Here is a 20,539-nt window from a genome sequence, read left to right on the forward strand (position 1 = left end):
TTTAATAGAGAATACAGCTGGATTCTCACATCTTCTACATTCAACTGTTACAATATGTTACTTTGGTTGAAGTATAGGGGAAAAACTTACAAATGTATGTATTGGAATATAGAGAAGTATTTTTATAGCCTTTTAGATCACTTCAGATCAATCATTCAGTGATTTCAATCATTACATTTTCTTTGATACTAGACCAATACTCAAAAGGTGGTACTTTCTTAAAGTTAAAAGTTATAGCCTAAAATCATGTCAATGAATTTTTAGTGCTCTGTTACATTAAAATCCATTGGTCTGTGTAGCACTTTGAATGTCTCTTTAATTTATGCACAACTGTATATCATGCTTAGTCATTGGAAAATACTGGTCACTGAGTTATGCATATCTTCCAAATGTAGCACTATATTTTTAAAAATCACACTTTAATATCAACACCAGTCTTATCAGTAAAGTTTATCGGTTAATTGTAGAGAAGTCAATTTCATGGTGATGGATACAAGTCTTCCGAAATTCTAATTTTTGCTTGAAAGCTTTAATTTTATCTTCAGAAACACATAATGCCTATTGCTTTTCTTGAATAAGCAGGCTAATTGTGCTCACTTTTAAGAAATGTCTTCCCAAATATCTAACTCTCAATAACCACTGTGTTGGTCATTCTTTCATTTATAAATGGTGTTCCGTGAAAACACGAGGGCTGGTTTAGCCAGCAACTCAAAGATTTACCAAAGTGCTTTTCTAAGCCAATCATCTTACTTTGAAGCCAGCAGATGTGCCTTACAAGTACTTCCTACTTTGTTATTCTGAATTTCAAAGATAGGTACTCAAGAGTCAAGATTTAATAAAGTTAATTTTTTACTGCATAGTCAATGATATTCTAAAATGAAATTGGCATATTTTCATCACTGCTCAGTATGGTAAAGAATACCATGTGTACTAGTACAGTTTGGTACTACTGCTGCCTTGATTCATGGTAAGATTCCAGCAGTTTCACTTATTTCTTGTGCACTGTCAATGTGAAAGGGCAAATACTGTTTTGATGGTATCACTATAGTTTTGACATTGTGAATCACTTGAAAGGTTTTGGGATACCTCCAAAGATCTGTGGGCCACAGTTTGAGAAACACTGCTTTACCCCAATCATGGATTGAGATCATTCAAAACTTGGGCTTAGTCCCTGTGAGAGCTGGTCTATTTTTGGTTCACTTTTACTTCTGGGTTGTGGCCCTGTGGGTCCAAAACAAAAGCCTAGGTGTTTTCTGTGACCTTCGCACCTTGACAGGCTTTGAGTTCCAATCTTTGTCTGTCAAAGATCTGCTTCACCTAGGCATTGGAAATAGGCATTAACTACCTCAAGGAGAAAATACTAGGCTTACCCCTATGAAGTTTTTTCTTCTCTTCTGAATTTTGATACCACAAATCCTCTTTCCTTTTTGAACTCAGCATATATATATATATTTTTTTAATTGTCCAATATTTCTAGTTGTTTTCAGTAGGAGATTTGGCTTAAACCATCAAGATTGCCATTTCTGGAAGCCTCAAGACATTAAACAGTTCTTTGATGTTGTTTTTACTATTTAAGTATAAAGACAAACTATGCTTGTTGTAAAATTTTTAAAATAATACAGATATATAAAATTTAAAACTATAACTTCTCTCTCCCTACCATGTCTCACCATTCAGTTTCCCTGGCCTCCTACAAAGAAAACCACTTTTGTCAAATTGGTGTATGTCCTTTTATTCTCCTCCCTATAGATTTAGAAATATATATTTGTATATATATACATTTCAAAATATATCAAGGGTTTCATGCTATTTTTATTTCCTAATTTATAGAATAATCGTAACTTTTTAGTTAACTAAATGATCGATAATAACACTTAACATTTTTCAAGTGTCAGGCACTGCCCTAGATGCACTAATACATTATTTCATTTGTTCTTCACAACATCCTGTGAAGGAGGTATTCTTACTCTCTTTTCACAAGTCAGGAAATGAAGTTTTAATGAAGTGAAATATAGCTAACCAAAGTCACACTGTTAAGTTGCATTGTCAGTATGAATCCTGATTGTGTCAATCCTTGTCAATATTCATTTTAATGCTATCATATATCTGAAATAGGTTATAATATATCATAACACTTTTTAAATGCCTTTCAATCAAATTTATACACAATGTTATATTAATGGTAACTTCCTAGTGTTGATATTGCACTATACTTATTTAAGATATAACAAGTTGGGTAAACTAAGAAGGGTACAAGGGGCCACTCTATACTAGCATTATAATATCCTGTGTTTACATAATTATTTTTAAACAAAAAGTTACATACTATATATGGTTCCATTACATAAAACTGAATTGAGATAGAACTGACAAATAACATATTAGTTTCAGGTATACAACATTATGACTGGATACTTATATATATTGGGAAGTGATCAACACAGTAAGTCTAGTTTACATCCATCATCATACATAATAACAAATTTTTTTTCTTGTAGTGAGAACTTTTACGATATAATTTTTTTTAATTCAATGATACATATGAAGAACAGATTAGTGGATTCCAGGGACTATGTGGTGGGGAGAGATTGGTATGACTGCAAGTGGGCAATGCAAGGGGGCTTTGTGGTCATGGAACACTTCTTTATCTTGATTGTGGCACTGGTTCTGCCGATCTATACATAGTAAGTTGAACAGAACTATACATACATACACAAACAAGTACACATAAAACTAGTAAAATCAGAATAAGCTTTATGGACTGTACCAATATCATTTCATGGTTTGTTATTGTAGTTATATGAGAAATTACCACTGGAGAAAAACTGGGTGAAGGGTACAGGGAACTTCTGTGCTATTTTTGGATCTTCCTGTGATCTGTAATTATTTCAAAATAAAGAAGAAATTATAATTACCTAACAAGAACACTAAATCACTTCTTAAATAACAGCTTCTTATAAATGTTGGTTTCTTATAATATTGTACAATAACCTCTCAGAGTGAATTGTTTTGATTAGGAATTACTGTTTTTCTCAGGAGAACCAAAATTTTCAAGTTTCTAATACTAAACAAAAAGGATGGGATATGTATACAAATTGCTTTCAGTAGTCAACTAAAATCGTAAATTAAGTATTTTGGTGATGTGGACACCAGCCCCCAGTGTCTACAGCATCATGGATGAGACACAAGATAAATTCACACGGACTATCGAGTCCTGTGGAGGAAAAGGGACAGCTCGGCTACTCCCTCAAGGGGGGAGAGCCTCAGAGCGGCCTAGTTACTCTCTCAAGGGGGGAGCACGCCGACCCTTGCCCCAACAGGCTTTTATTGGGTTCGATTAGCACAGGAATACAGGTAAAGTTCATTAATTACTGTCAGGCAGTAAAGATCAAACAACAGCATACAAAGAATGCTAAAGGCCTATTCTGAATCTGGGTCTGTTAGCTAAAGGGCTACAAAACTTTGGGAAACAAACTCATTTCCTGCTCTGACCCTTATCATTTCATTGAGAGCATCCTTAGCAAGGCAGGTTTCACAGGATTTTACATATTTCTTCTTAGGCCTGATCACCTGGGGAGCCCCCACTTTCCAGCACAGGGCTGCACTGCCCTCTGTCATTATTTCAGGCTTAAGTCAGACAGGGAAGTAAGGCAGCCAAGAGATTAGGAGACTTCTCGCAGACAGGCTGCAGACTTAGGCTATTTCGGAGCTGAAGGGCAAGGTTCCATCACCCCCTTTTGCTGTAGTCCCCCCAAGTCTTTCCCTGGGGCCTCCATGTGATGGTGCCTGTCTTAGGTCAATCCTCCCTTGAGGAATCTTATCAGTTATTGGCTAACCAACCAAGCATTGGGGGCCAGTTATGGATGAAGTAAAAGGAGCAGAAGCGGAGCTCCTGCCAGGGAGATAAGCTTTGTCTCCTTAGTGGCTTACGGTCCACAAGTCACTCACTCAGCCTTAGCCACTGATGGGGGGGGGTGTTGTTTATAGCTCCTGAAACCAGGCAGGCAGCTCCCAACATTTTGGAATAGAGGGAATGGAGTTTTCCTCTTTTGGGGGTAATTATTCTTTTTTTCTTTTCTAGTTAAGATTGGTTTCACCAACATTAAGATTCTTCCCAATGGAAAAATAACATATATTAAACAATACATGGAAATAATAATAGTTCAACCTAGCTGTATAATACTATCCACTTGGCACCATTTTGAATTATTCGTGCCTATAAAAACATTGAAGCCTCAAACACTTTGCTATTAATTTTTAGATATTCCTATTTTATTGATGAGGACAGAGACAAGAGTTGTTTCACAGGTAATAATAATTGCACCAGGTTAGCTTCCTACTATACTTAAATTTGCAGATATCTTTTAAGTAGTATATTTTTGGCTTTTAAAACACTTACTTGATTAAAATAGTATCATCTTAATTCCAGTCACTAAAGAACTATTTTCATTTACTGTATTTTTATCACAAGGCACAAAACAGAACACTATTTTGAAAATGCCTTTCCATTATGTTGAAACGATACAAGCTAACGGGAGGGAAGAAAATGTAGAATTTAAAGCCAAAGGAATTTAGCCCACCACAGGTTTGCAAAAGCAGAAAAATCTGCTCTTTGAAGTTCTCATTGTTAAGCCCTAATCTTTGATATCATTTTTATAACTAGAGTGATGCGACACCACCCCTGGGGCAACACTAGTGGAAAAATTGGAACTTACGGATCAAGCACTAAGAGCAGCGGAAGAATTCCACCAAACTGCAAAATCAGCCTTGCTGGGGTAGGCAAGCACGAGGACTCTGTCTCCGCTGGCGCTGCGGGATTGATGACATCAGCACGCCTGGTGGAAAAGCCCTAGCGCGCACTTCCGGGCGGCACCTCCACGTGCGAAACCAAGTACTTCCGGGTAGCACGTGGCAGCAGGGGCGACTCCTCTCTTGGCCTCTGCTGTTGTAGAGTCCAACACACAGTGAAAATCGCAGTAGATGGCGTCGCGGTATGACCGGGCAATCACTGTTTTCTCCCCCGATGGACACCTCTTCCAAGTGGAGTATGCCCAGGAAGCAGTGAAGAAAGGATCCACCGCGGTGAGCAAGCAACTTCTTGACCACCGCCCCCTGCCCCCGTGTCAGCCCACCGTACCCCGCTGTCCAGCCCACCTGTCGGTGTAGGTGGGCACGAAACTGGAGTCTCCCACTTGTGAACATTGCTTCAAGTTCCTTTTATTGAGGGAGATGACTGAAGTTTGGGCTGGAAGCAATGGAGTAAAAGTTGGTGGGTTTCATAGGCTTCTGTTGTGCAGCTGCCTTCGTTTAACGATAGCCCCAGGTGCAAAATGTGTGTGTGCATGTAGGCGCCTTGACAGTAGATATTAACGCTTTTTTTGACAGTAACGGGGGAAAAAAAGATTTCTTTCAGCCTCTTAACAGCATACCTGTATGCATTTGGTCCACTTAATCAGGAATTCACATATGCGTAAAAAAGTAACTGTTTCTTCACGTTGTTTAATCATAATTATAATAAAAATTAAAAATTGATCATGCCTGTCCCTGAGATACAGACAGATAAATCCATGTAAAATTAAATCCTTGTTGGTGAGGATATACTTAAAATAGCTAAACCACTTATCAAACACGTTCACTTGTTAAAGATTATTGTACTGTTATTTGCACCCGAATATTTGGCAATCTTTTAGGGGCTCTAAGCCCCAAGAACCTCCGAATGTCTTTGGCCAGGTCTTTTTCTTTTTCTGGTTTGGTTTTTAAATAATACTGAAATTGTTGTAGAGATTGTACCCTACTTTAAATTTACCTAGCCACATTTCTGAAAAACTTTAAAATAGGGTAGCTGTGTTACTGCTGCCAAGTTTTAGTTATGTTTAATAATTTTATGGTTTATAAAAAATAAAAATGACGAAAATACTCTGATGGCCAAAGATGGATTATCTCAAATCTTCCAAGTTTGATACAGAATGATCTTTTTTTTAATCTCTCAAATTTCATGAGCCAGTTTGTTGTAGAGTTTTAGACACCAGCTATGAGGTACACAGTTCATTTCTAAGTGTAGCACTGGCTGTATTTTCTCTCACCTTCCATGCTAACTTAGTTATGAAAGGAAATAATAGTTCACCTGTATTATAAATCTATCAAATTTCAAGTAAAAAAAACACTGGAAAGAATCATCATTTTAAAAGTATTTTTCTATTTAATGGGACCCACTTGTTTTGCTTCTGTTTTGTAAGTAATTTTTTTAGAATTGTAAATTTAAGAAAAGCCTGAAGTAGCTTAAACCGAAAGGGTGCCATTTTGATAGCAACAAAAAGTTATATAATCCCCAGCTTGGCATGAAGCATATGGTTAGAAAATAATGCCCAAGTTTTAGAGCCTAAAATAAAGAGAGTAATGGGAGAAGACTGGGGTATAATAAGAACCCACATTGGCTCATTTAAAATGTTTTAGAACACTATAGAATTGATTGATAGTTCCTTTGTAATGAGCTGTAAAAGGGTAAGGATATAAAAATACCTATAGCGGGCATTTTTAAAGATACATTGGAAGGATAAAACAGTTTTGTCTCAGGATTCTGAAATTATAATTTGCATCTTTGTATGGAGTTATTGATTGTGTTTCCATGAGGGTTCTATGACCTTTTCATGGGATAAAGTTTAGAGTGGCACTGTTTATTAAAATATGTCACAAAATAATCAGTCTATAAATGATATCTGATATGAGTTATAAATAAGCCAAGGTTGACCAGTTTTGACCAGTATGTGAATATGATAGCAATTCAGAAAGTTATATGGGCCACAATTAGAGGCCTTGGGTTTTATCTCCTTCTTGATGATTATTTTACAGCATGAAGCGAGACAAGAGACCTGTTTTTTTGTTAGTTTTCTATAAATGAAAAATATCTTTGAGTAAAACTTTGGAGAGGTAATACCTTTCTTTTGGGAAAAATATGAATCTTTTGTGATATTCTCATGAAAAATATAGGATTTATTATTATTCTTCCTTCTGTCCTTTCTTTGACCCTAAATTGTTATTAGCTCCATATTTCCTGATTTATCAAATCTCAGCTTCACAGTCTGGCCATCAAAGCCTTTCATAATTTTTCTCTACCCCCTTTAATTAAGGGGGCAGCTTCATAGTTTCATTAATATATGCCTCTGCCCTTGTAGGAGGGGAGAGGAGAAATTACCTTTCTTTCTGCCACTCTTTATCTTGACTTTTTTTCCAAGATCACACATTCCTTCTCCTTCATAAAGCCATCTCTGATCCATTCTAGTCATCATGGATATTTTTCTTCTTCTGAATTTATAATCTGTAACAGAGAGCATTATACAGTATCTACTATTTGGCCTCATATTCTCTTGAACAGTCTTTTCACACCAACTGGATGGTAAGATCTTTGAGGATCTAGATGGTATAATTCCTTTTGTATTTTCACTGCATGGTATACAGTGAAGAGGCTAGGAAGGAAGTAAACAAACATTTAAGTAATACTTATTTTATACCAAGTATTTCATGTGTATTATCTAATGTTAATGACAGTGTTTAATCCCTTTTTAAAATATGTGTGGATTCTATAATTCAGAGCTTTCAAAGTTTGCTGAAGGTACAGCTAAAAAGTGATGGAGCCTGTATTCACACTTAAATTTGTAAGTTCCAAAGCCTCTGCTCTTTGCAGTGTCATACAGTTTATTCAGTAAACATTTGTATATTAGGTTATCATTATTGTGAATGTGAAACCCAGATATGTATCATACAAGGCCATTTAGGTTTGTTTTAGTTTGGAGATTTTATTTATTTTTAGAGAGGGGAAGAAACATTGATGTGTGAGAGAAACATCAATTGGTTGCCTCTCAGTTCCCCAGTCAGGGACCTGGCCTGCAACCCAAACATGTGTCCTGATCAGGAATCGAACCAGTGAGCTTTTGGTTTGTAGGACTACACCCAGCCCAATGAGCCACACCAGTCAAGGCAGCTTCAGCTTCTTTAACAGTAAAATAGGCATGAAAATAGCACCTGCTTCATAGGGTTCACGTGACAGCTGAATGAAGTAATGATGTGTGTTAAGTATCTTCCACAGTGTCTGGTTCACAGGAAGTATTTAATAAGTGGTAGCTATTATTACTATCTCTTTTTCTCTTTTCCCTTCAATGGTGTCTATAGTTCTTCCAGCACATTCATTATTATTTCAAGATATTTTAGCTGAACACTTAACATCTGCCAAATGTGGTGCTTTGCCCTAGGATTTCACCATAAGCAAGAAAGACTCCATTCCCATCGTTAGAGAGCTTACTATGTAACAGGAATATTAGATAAATATATAGTCCTAACAAAGCCTAAATTACTATTACAGTGAGGAGAGTGTGGAGCATCATGGGAACTCTAGGTGTTAGGTCCCCCTGAGGCAATACCATTTAAGTAGGCATCTGAGAGATAAGGAAAGATTTAAAAAGTGGAAAGGAAAGGAGGGCAGAGTATTTTAGGCAAAGGAAATGGTATGTGGGAAGACCAAGCCCCCCAAAACAACCATGTTCTGTGAACTGGAAGGCATTCAGGATTGCTAAAGCAATGGAAAAATGGGACAAGAAGAAGCTAAAATCATGCCATGCCATGGAATACCTTTAAGAGAATAATAGGCCTTGAAGAGTTTCAGTGTAGTTATTGTCATTTTCTAGGTCGATTCTGCTTTTCTAGTCACAGACTGCTTTTGTCCCACCACAGAGGTACTCCCATGATCCAGGCAGAATCAGTTTCCATCCTCCTGGCCACAGTGATGAGCATGTGACTCAAATCTAGCCAATATAAATCTATTCTTAGGACTTTTTTTAACTCAAGAGAGAAGTGGCTTTTTTCTCTGGGAGACTGTTAGGATGTCACTCCAGGTTGCCAATGGCCATCTTTTTTTCCATATAGAGAAAACCTCTCTGCATTAAGAATAAAATTACAATCCTTAGATCCTTTTATTTCCAAGCCAGCTCTATGATTTCTTCATTTTTGTAGTGAAAAATGGTCCTTACTAATACAGGTTTTAAGTAGAAGAATGCCACATTCAGGTTTTTTTCATATTTTTATTTTTTTCAAAGAATTCTCAGACCATAGTATGATCAGAGAGTGAAATGGATGAAGTCAAGACTAGAAGCAGGGAGACAACATAGGAGTCTGTGAAAGTGGTCCAGGTAAAAGATGCTAGTCATTTTTTCCAGGGTTCAGCAGAAATGGGAATAAGGCAGACTACAGACAACTTTTAACAGTAGAGCCTATACAATTTAATGATTATTTGGATGATATTGGCGGCAGGGGAAGGAGAGAAAGAGGTTATTGAAGAGGAGGAGTCAAAGTGCCTCCATTTCTGGATTTTGCCTCTCACTAAATGGCACTGCCATTTTAGGGAATACCAAACACTGAGTTTGAGGGGAAGCTAGCTGAAGTTGGACTTGCCGAGATTGAAATGCTTATGGGAAATGTAGTAGGCAGCTTCTAAAACGGCCTACAGTCATCTCCACCTTCTGGTGTTCATGCCCTTGTGTAATTCTCTTCCCTTGGGTATGGGCAGAATTATCCACCTGCTTCTAAGGGATGGGACAGGGATGTCACTTCAGAGATTAAGTTACATAGAGATGGAGACATATCTTCCCTGTCACTTGCTCACACTGGTGGAACCCAGTTGTCATGTGAGTTGTCCTGTGAAAGGATCTGTGTGGCAAGGAACTGAGGGAAACATCTATTCAAAACTTAGTATGGAACTGAGGTTTTTAGTCCAACAACCCACAAGAAACTGAATCTTACTAACAACCATGGGAGTTTGGAAATGTATCCCCCGCCCCCCACCCAGGAGCCTTAATTTGAGTATAGCCAAGGGGCACAACTTGACTGCAGCATTGTGAGAGACCCTGACCCAGAGGGCTTAGCCTATATGTACAGATTCCCAACCCACAGAGACGGTGAGGCAACTGGATATGCATGTTGGGAATTCAGGAGATTGTTGTGGACTGGAGACAGTAATTTTGAAGTGTGTTCTTTCTCACCCCTTCTGGAAACCTATGTTGACAGTCAAGTAAGTGAGTGTTCTTGATTACTCTTCTTCACTCAAGAAGACAAAATATAGACCATAGACTGTATAGACTATGTAGAGGATAGCCTACAACCTTGAGGGACCTTAGTGACTAATATATACTCTACTTTGGCTAAACTGTGGGAGGAGTGGGGGTAAAAATCAGGTTGCTGCGAGCTGAGGGATGATGATAATATTTGGCTTTTGAAGCGCTGAAAGGGGTAGGACTGAAGTGAGCAGGTCTTTAAGATTTTGTTTAAATAAGAGAGACTTTAGCATATGTTTCAATGTTGATGAGAAAAAGCCAGTAGATAAAGTTGAGGTTTATTTGTTTTTAGGTTGATTTGATTCATTTTTAACATTTTATTATAGACTATTTCAAACAAAAAGTGTATATAGAGGGAACAGTGTATATAATGAACCTCTGTATACCAGTTTCCCAGCTCCAACAGTTGTCGGCATTTTACTGGTCTTCTTTTTACTTTACCAACTTTTACCCCTTTCCAGTGGGATACTTTTCATTGAAAATTTTATTGAGATAATTTTAGGTTTACATGCAGGTGTAAGAAACTTGTATGCTTTGCCCATTATCTGCCAGTGGTAGCATTTTGCAAAACTATGGTTCAATCAGGATAGTGATACAATATCCTGACATTAATTTAGCAATCAGGATATCGACATTGATAAAAGCCACCTAATAGTTCTCCAATTACTTGTTTCCTTTATATGTGTATATTTTAAAGTTTTTTTAAAGATTTTTTAAAATTTTATTTTTAGACAGAGGGAAAGGGAGGGAAAAAGAGAGGGAGAGAAACATCAATGTGCAGTTGCTTCTCACGCACCTGGCTCACAACCCAGGCAGTGCTCTGACTGGGAATCGAACTGGTGATCTTTTGGTTCACAGGCTGGTACTCAATCCACAGAGCCACACCATCCAGGGCGTGTTTGTGTGTATATTAAATTTTACAGTATTTTATTGCCTGTGTATGTTCCTCTATCCATGGTCAAGATACTGAACAGTTTCCAACTCCAAAAGAAGCCCTCATGTTGCTCTTATATAACCACACGCACACTACTCCCCCCCACCCTTACACCCTCAGTGGCCATAGCTCTAACCTCTGGCAGTATTCATCTGCCTTCCACTTCTAATATGCTGTCATTTCAAAATGTTATTTTACATTTGGTATCATACTGTTTGAACCCTGTTGGGATTTGCTTTTTCCCCTTGAGGCTCATTCCAGTAGTTGCATATGCTGTGCATGGTATTGATGTATCATAGTGTTTAACTGTACACTTGTTGAAGAACATTTGAATTGTTTCAGTTTGGAGCCATTATGAATAGAGATACTCTAAGCATTCATAGCAGGTGATTATGTGAACATAAGTTTTATTTCTCTGTTTAAATCTCCAAATGTGCAATTACTGGGTCATATGGTAATTGCATGTTTAGTTTTATAAGAAATTGCTGAATTGTTGCTCAGAGTGGCTGTACCATTGTACATTTTCAGCAGTGTATGACTTACTGAGTTTCTACACGTACTTTCCAGCATTTGGTGTTACTGTTTTTCATTTTAGCCATTTTGATAAGTGTACTTTATGGTTTTAACAAAACTAGCCATTAGTAATTAATGATGTTGAGCATGTTATGTTCAGTATGCCATTGTATATCTGTATAGATTTCCATGAAATGTCTTTCATGTGTGTTGTCTCTTTTCTAATTGGATTGGATTTTTACTGTTAAGTTTTGACAGTTCTTTATGTAGTCTACATTCTAGCCCTTTGTCAGATATATGGTTCGCATACTAGTCTGTAGCTCATCTTTTCATCCTATTCACAGGAACTTTCACAGATTAAAAAAAGTTTGGAGTTTTGATGAGGTTCAATTTAACAGTTTTTCCTCTTAGAGTTCATGCTTTTGATACCAAGTCTAAGAACTCTTTGCCTAGATCATAATATTTTTCTCCTGTTTTTTTTTCCTAAAAGTTTATGGTTTTACATTTAAGTCCATGATACATTTTGAGTTAATTTTGGTAAGGTTTATGTCAAAATTCACTTTTCAGTGGAGTACTTTACCCCCATTTATTTTACATCCAGGTATTTTGCTTATTTTATATCCAGATAACATTTCATCTGTGAATATTTCATTATGCATCTCTAAAAATTAAAGATGACCTTTAAAACCATTTCACTAATAAAATTCCTTAATATTTTATAACAGTCTACATTTCTATTTTTCCTTATTGCTCACACAATATATTTTTATAGTTATTTTATTTAAGTCTGAATCTGAAGTCCATGTCTTGCACTTTGCTGTTAGCTATCTATCCCTGTTTTATTTTATTTTATTTTTTAAGATTTTATTTATTTATCTTTAGAGGGGAAGGGAAGGAGAGAAATATCAATGTATGGTTGCCTCTTGTGAGTCCCCGGCTGGGAACTGGCCTGCAACCCAGGCATGTGCCCTGAGTGGGAATCGAACCGCAATCGGGTGGTTCACAGGCCTGCACTCAATCCACTGAGCTACACCAGCCAGGGCCCCTGTTTTATTTTTGAACAGCATCCCTTCTTTTTTTTCTGCTTTTGATGTCTTGAAGAAACAGGGTTAATTGGGTAGAGTGTCCCACTTCCTAGATTTGTCCAATTGTTTCCTTGTCCTCACAGAATGTACTGTTTAGAGAGGTAACCACAATGAATAAATAAATAATAACAAATGTACTGATTGCAAGAACATAACAGGTTGCTTATAGAATAATAGAGAAGGACTCCTTGAAGTGTGATTTAAATTGAGACCTAAATAAGAGAACTGTTCCAAGCAAAGAAATGTCACATGTGAATGCTTGGAAGAAGGAAACAGAACTGTGTTTGAGAAAGCCTTGAAAGAAGGTAGGTAGCATGGCTGGTGCTTGCTTAACAACAAGGACATAGTATTGAAGGGTCACGGGGACCAGATCGTGCCCAGCTTTATAAGCGAGACTAAAGAATCTGAAAACATTTTTCTAAGTAAGGTGAAATGCCACGGAAGGATATTAAACTGGAGAGTAATTTGAACCTATTGGTATTTTTAAGTGCTCACCATGACTGCTCTGTGGAGATTAGATGACAGTACAGTAGGGGGAGTCGGGTTGGGAGGTGGAAAGGTGAAGAACTGGAACAGAGACTGGAAAACTTACTGGGTTGCACAGGCAACAAATGATAGTTGCTTGTATTAGAGTCGGGATAGCAAGACATAGATAGCTTTTGCATGTGAAATGGACAGAAACTTTGTAACTGATTGGCAATGGATGGTGTAGGAAAGGGAGCTATAAAGGATGACAACTGGGTTTTTGGTTTAAACAATTCAGTGGATGGTGATTGATTTTCTGACATGATTTTAGTTGCTGGTTTATAATACTTTTAACAAGTGGTAAAATAGTCTTCTTCCTGATCTTCCAGTGTTTTAAAATTAGGAGTGGATATTGAATTTGATCAAATGCCTTTGTAGCTTTTACCATTTACTTTTAATTTTTAATATGAATTGTTTTAGGTAGGACTGTTTAAGTTGGAATCATAGAAAATCTAACTTACAATAATTTAAGCAAAAAAGTGAATCTATAAATCAAGTACCCAAAAGGAGCAGGGGTAAACCTTGGTTTTAGACTCAATTATATGAATACTAGGGTCTTAAATAATGTCCACAGAAGTGGTATGTCTCTCTCTCTGTGCCTCTTTCTCCTCCCTCTCCGTATCTTTCTTTCTCTTACTTTCACTCTCAAACAAGACCTCCTTTACATGTTGATTCCAAAAATAACCCTAGGCTCCAGGATCACAGCTCTGTCACAGCAGAGAGAATTATCCTATCTTCCAAACACTTCAAGTAAAACTTTAAGGATGTACAGTTTGGCTAGACTGGGTTATTCATTACAGCCCCCACTAAAGACTCAGTATTTCTCTAAAAATAATTAAAGTGCTGTAATCAGAAGGTCAAAAGTAACAGTTCTCCATTACCCAGTGTAACATTTATATTATAATATTTGCTTATATTGATGTTCCTAAAATTCCTAGAATAAAGCATACTTGTTGATGGTATATTATTATTTTTCTGTAACTCTGAATTCTACCCATAAAATATTTTGTTTTGAATTTTTATTATCAGCCTTCCTAAGTAAAAAACATTGGTAGTTTTCTTTATTTAGAAAATGTTATATTTGCCAGCTTTTAACATTGTTACATAGCTTTCCTAAAAACAGGAACATTTTCATTTTTATCTGTATCACAGAATTATGTAAATAGCATGGGAATTACCCATAACAGAAGATTAGGACAAATTCACTCATAAACCTTCTGAGACTGACAGTTGTTTTTGTGGGATAGTTCTTTTCGGAAATTGTCCCATATTTGTTAGTGAGTGTGGGCTGATTTTTTAAGTGAGTATGGGCTCACTTTTTCTTAAGTGAGTATGGGCTGTTTTAAATTTTTCTACTCTGTTATCCTTTCAGTCAGGTTTTCAAATTTATTAACTTGGGGCTATAATTTTCTAGATTGTATGTGTTAGCAGGATTGTTTTGTTTCATTTTCTTTAAAAAGAAAAAAGATTATACACAGGGTCTGGCAGAAGTAGTGCCTGCTTGAGTGTGGTTGGTACAGTAATAATATAGGTGTAATAATTTATAAGTGAACATTTTACCTAAATGTCATATGGTGTTTTTGAGTGTGATAGTATGTTATAGAATTACATGCTTATGATTTTATAATAAAAGATTTTGATTAAAAAGGTGTTATTTGTGTCAGGCCCTGTGTATAAAATGCTTTGGATTTGGATCAGCTATGTAGGTAATGGGATGGGGCAGATGAAGAGGAAGAGGGGTAGCCCATGGGGACAGCAGGCGGTGGTGGGGGCAGGGGTTGAAGTGGGAGTTGTCGGGCCCCAAGTGCAGGTTTAACTTGCCTTTCTGCACCTCCCTCTGAGGCCAATCAGTCATGTAAATCTACACCTCTCTTCCTACTGTTTTCTTCCCTTCTTCTCTCCCCCCTCCCTTTCCTGCCATCTCTGGGATGAGATAGGCTGCCTGTAACTCAACCCTCCCAAAGTTAGCCCTGTACACAACTCCTGGGCTATGGTGGTACCTCTTTGAAGAGGTACCCAACCTTGTAACCCAACCTGTTGGCAGTTTGAATTTTATTAAGTTGAAAATTGTTTAGATGAGAGTTATAAAAATTACTGTATTGTCTTGTGATCAGTGAATTTAAATTGGTTCGTTTCAGTGTAGGAAATATATTGAGATGTTCTTTGAGTCCTAATATATGTGAAATTGTTATAATGCCCCATGACTTGATAAGAACGCATGTTCCCTATAGGGCCTGAACTTCACCGTGTCTATTAGATAGGATGGTGGTTAGGGAAGGCCTCTTGGATAAACTGACAGAATGCAGTGAGGGAGCAAAAGCTTTGATAAATTGCCTAGGTTTTATTTAATTGAAAGATGTAATCTCATGTATAGTTCTGTGTTTAATCTGTTCTGTATTTTTACTACAAGAATACTAATTCAGAATGTGCCTCTTTTCTTCGTTATGTTGCATGAAACAGTACAACATAATCACACTTGACCACAAGACAATCACAAATACAAATACCATATCAAAATATTTAGATTACCATTGTAATCCAAATTAAAATTCTCATAGAGGACTTCTAGCCAAGATGGGGGCAGAGGTAGATACACTTTGCCTTCTCACACAACCAAAAGAAGGACAACAGCAAATTTAAAAACAAAAATAACCAGCCCTGGATGGTGTAGCTCAGTGGATTGAGTGTGGGCCTGCAAAACAAAGGATCACGGTTTGATTCCCAGTCAGGGCACATGTCTGGGTTGCAGGCCAGTTCCCAGTGGGGAATGCACAAGGGGCAACCATACATTGACATTTTTCTTCCTCTCTCTTTCCCTTCCCCTCTAAAGATAAATAAATAAAATCTTTTAAAAAAATACCCAGAACTTCCATAAAATCAAACTGTATAGAAGTCTGACAACCAGGGAATTAAAAAAAAAAATTCATCCAGACCAGTAGGAGGGGCGGAGACAGGCAGCCGGGGTGGAGAGGACTCTCGGCAAGGCGGTGGCTGGCAGAGCAGATGGTTTTACATTTGCATGCAGATAAATCAGGAGGAATGTAACAGACCATGCAACCCAGGGTTCCAGCTTGGGGATATAAAGCCTCAAAATCTCTAACTGAAAAACCCTGTGGGGGATGAGGTAACAGGAGAAACTCTCAGGCTCACAGGAGAGTTTGTCGGAGAAACCCACAGGGTCCTAGAACATACACAAAACCACCCATCCAGGAATCAGCACCAGAAGGCTCCAATTTCCTCCTGAATAGCAGCAGAAGTGACTAAAAGCCAGCCAGGAGCTGAACAAGCAGCACTGTTTCTTCTTGAACCCCTTCCCCACAGATAATATCACCACTCTGGGTTGCCCTGTCCTAATGAACACCTAAGGCTCCACCTCTTACAATGTGACAGGCACACCAAACAAAAAAATTATGACTCAAATGAAAGAACAGATCAAAGCTCCAGAAAAAATATAACTGAGAGATGAAGAGATAGCCAACCTATCATATGCAGAGTTCAAAACACTGGTAATCAGGATGCTTACAGAATTGGTTGAAAATCTGTTGCAAAATAGAGGAAAAAGTGAAGGCTATGAAAAGTGAAATAAAGGAAAATGTACAGGGAACCAACAGTGAAAGGAAGGAAAGCAGGACACAAATGAATGGTTTAGACCAGAAGGAAGAAATAAACATCCAACCAGAACAGAATGAAGAAACACGAATTCAAAAAATGAGGAGAGGCTTAGGAATCTCTGGGATAACTTTAAATTTTCCAACATCCAAATAATAGGGGTGCCTGAAGGAGAAGAAGAAGACCAAGAAATTGAGAACATAATGAAGGAGAACTTTTCTAATCTGGCAAAGGAATTAGACTTCCAGGAAGTCCAGGAAGCTCAAAGAGTCCCAAAGAAGCTCAGAGAAGTTGGACCCATAATTACATTACCCAAGATTAAAGATAAGGAAAGAATCTTAAAAGCAGCAAGAAAAAGGAAACAGTTACCTACAAAGAAGTTCTCCTGAGATTAGCAGCTGATTTCTCAAAAGAAACCTTGCAGACTTGAGGGGATGGAAAGAAGTATCCAAAGTCATGAAAGGCAAGGAACATAGAAAGTTACTCTATCCAGTAAAGCTATCGTTTAGAATGGAAGGGCAGATAAAGTGATTCCCAGATAAGGTCAAGCTGAAGGAGTTCATCATGACCACGCCCTTATTATATGAAATGTTAAAGGGACTTATCTAAAAAAAAAGATTAAAAATGTGAACAGTAAAATGACAACAATCTCACAACTATCAACAACTGAACCAAAAACCAAAAACAAACTAAGCAAACAATTAGAACAGGATGAGAATCACAGAAATGGAGATCACATAGAGGGGTATCAGCAGGGAGCAGGGAGAATAGGGAGAAAAGGTACAAGGAATAAGAAGCATAAATGGTAGGTGTAAAATAGACAGAGGGAGGTTAAGAATGGTATGGGAAATGGAGAAGTTGAAGAACTTACATGTATGACCCCTGGGCATGAACTAAAGTGTGGGAATGATGGTGGGAGCAGGATGCAGGGCGAGAGGGATAAAGGGGAGAAGGAAATGGGATAATTATAATAGCATAATCGGTAAAATATATTTTAAAGAATTCTTACAGATTTCTCTTAACCCCTGAGAATATGACCATGTTCCCCAGAAGTCCCTGTTTGAAAACTTTTACCATTGTACATTATTCTTTAGATTTTTTTCACTTCCTTCCCAAAAGAAGGTGTGGAGGGAGGAGCAGTAGCAATTCTTGTTCTATTCTTGTTTGAATTGAGGTTTTGTTTATCAGTGATCTAGGGTGAGGGCATTTAGTCTTTCTCTTGGCTGCTTATGACCTCCAATCCCTATCCCTTTAAATTAAGAGATAGATGGGAGAGCTTTCAGAATATATCTACTTAACCTTCTATACTATTTCTGCTATCACCAGTACTGGTACTGCCCTTGTCAATAAGAAATCTACATGGATTTCCAGCATCTGCCATTTTGGTTTAAATTGTTCTGTATTCATACTTCCAGGTTTTGTAGTATATCCATCCAGTTTCTACTAGACTATGTCTTCTTTGAGTTTTTTTAGAAGTCTACTTTTTCACTTTTCTTAAATGTTTAAGAAAAAGCATTTTTCTGTAAGTCATGTTTTATAATTTCATATAATGTTGAAACTGACAATCAACTTTATTTTTTAAAATTAACTTTTCAGGTTGGAATTCGTGGTACCAATATAGTTGTACTTGGGGTGGAAAAAAAATCTGTTGCCAAGCTTCAAGACGAAAGAACTGTGAGGAAAATTTGTGCCCTTGACGACCACGTCTGCATGGCTTTTGCAGGTACTTATGGACGTACAATAACGATAGAGAGTGTCTTGGTGTAGTAGGGTAACACATCTGGCCCCACTAGTTGTTGTGGTGCTATATTTATACAACGTGTGCAGTTATACTTCGTTTTTTATTAAACACAAACAGTATATACCCTGTCTTTTCTGGAAAATAATAACTCTGTAAACCAGGATTTCTGATGGACATAAATGTCAGAAGTTATCCATTATATTATCTTAATTGTAATTTTAGGTAGCTGTTTCCTCTTTAATTTTTTATTTTGAAATAAATTAAGACCGGGAAATTACAAAAAAAAACCCTCAAAGTAGATCTCTTCATCTTTTACCCAGTTTACTCCATTGGTAACTTCTTCAAACACCAGTAAATTGACATTGTCACAAGCCACAGATTTTTTTGAGATTGTATCAGTTTTACATGCGCCCATTTGCATGTGTGTGTAGTTTTATTAGATCCATGGAGCCATGACCACAATCAAGATACACAACTCTTCCATTACCACGAGGCTACCCATGGTATTGCTCTTCTAAATCTCTGACCTCTGGCAACCAGTAATCTTTTCTGCATCTCTATAATTTTGTCATTTTTGAGGCTGCTATGTGAATAGATCACATGGTATGTAACCTTTTAATACTGGCTTTTTCATTAGCATAATTCCATTGCAATTCATCCAAGTCGTTGCGTATATCAATAGTCTGTTACTGTTTATTGCTGCATAGTGTGCCATAGTATGGATGTACCACACTCTTACAAAGAAGTAAAGGACATGTTTCCAGCTTTTGCCTACTACAAATAAAGTTGGAATAGACTTTTATGTACAGACTTTCTGTGTAAAAAACCTGAACACAGGTTTCATTGTTCTGGGATAAATGCTCAAGAGTAAAATTGCTGGGTCATATGATAATACATGCTTTGTTATATAAAAAACTGCCATATTGTTTTCCAGAGTGGCTGTACTATTTTACATTCCCCCTAGCAGTGCATGAGTGATTCATTTTTCTCTGCATCCTCAGCAGCATTTGGTGTTACTATTTTTTATTTTAGACCTTTATATAGGTGAGTAGTGATATCTCATTGTGGGTTTAATTTGCATTTGCCTCACGGTTAATGATTTTGAACATATTTTCATGTGCTTATTTACATCTGTATAGAAAATAAGACATGTTTCATGTTAGGGTTTTTTCTCTCCTTTTTTTTGGAGAGTATGTTTATTAAAGCTGACAACAGTGAAACAAGGAAGGGCTTAGAATAGAAGTAGCTACAGGAGAGAGCTGAGGTGGGGCTGCTTTGGCTCTCTAGAAATGTGATAGGAAAGAGATCAGCCTAGGCAGGGCTGCTTTGGCTCACTGAGAAGTCAGAGAAAAGGGGGCCTTGGAAATGGCCCCAGGGGCTTAGCCCAGATGAGCTGCCACTGCCCTTTGTTCCTTTGGTTGCAAGTCTCCTGGGTCCTTTAGGGTTTAGGAGATGGGCGCCTGAGAGGGAAGAAAAGGGGGAAGGGAGGGACACAGGCGTGTTCCCAGGGGGGAAGAGCATGCTTTTTTTAATCGTTTTTTTTTTCAAGTCATAATTCTATATTGAAGTTTAAAAACCTTGTTGAGCAAAAAAAAAAAATCTTTACCTTACTGTTTTAAAAAAGAAGTTTTCTTACCACAAAACAAGTCTTAATAAAGTTTAAAAGATTGAATAAGAACTCAGAGCTCCCACCACCCAATGCTCAGACTTGTCTGTAGCAAGGATGACACTGTGAGCCCTGTGGGACTTCCATCCCACCAGACCCGTGATGCCACTGACCTGTGGGCTCCTGACTTGAGACCCACACTTGCCTCTTCATCCGCAGACACCATCAGAGATCCAGACTTAACCCGGATACTTGCTCTGCTTGCTTTTATCATGTAAGCTCCCCGTCTCTGTGTGTAAGCTGCATATGACTCTATTGGCTTATTGGGGAGATCTCCCCTTCATAAACCTGGCATTATGAGAAGACAAAAAGGAAAAAAATTTGAAATCATACAAAGTATCATTTCTGTCCAAAAGGAATAAAACT

The 20,539-nt window shown here is 37.5% G+C and overlaps 1 protein-coding gene across 1 annotated transcript in view; it reads left to right on the forward strand.

Moving 5' to 3' along the window:
* The first annotated feature begins 4,980 nt into the window (after nucleotides 1-4,980).
* PSMA8 (proteasome 20S subunit alpha 8) overlaps nucleotides 4,981-20,539 on the forward strand; it is a 40,892-nt gene continuing 25,333 nt past the window's right edge. Inside the window, exons 1-2 of the mRNA XM_037127853.2 lie at nucleotides 4,981-5,082; nucleotides 18,363-18,489. Of these exons, the coding sequence (XP_036983748.1) occupies nucleotides 4,981-5,082; nucleotides 18,363-18,489 (229 nt within the window). The remainder of the gene's footprint in view (nucleotides 5,083-18,362; nucleotides 18,490-20,539) is intronic.

The sequence above is a fragment of the Artibeus jamaicensis genome, unplaced genomic scaffold, assembly GCF_021234435.1.
Source record: "Artibeus jamaicensis isolate MK-2021 breed Jamaican fruit bat unplaced genomic scaffold, CSHL_Jam_final contig_354, whole genome shotgun sequence".
NCBI lineage: Eukaryota > Metazoa > Chordata > Mammalia > Chiroptera > Phyllostomidae > Artibeus > Artibeus jamaicensis.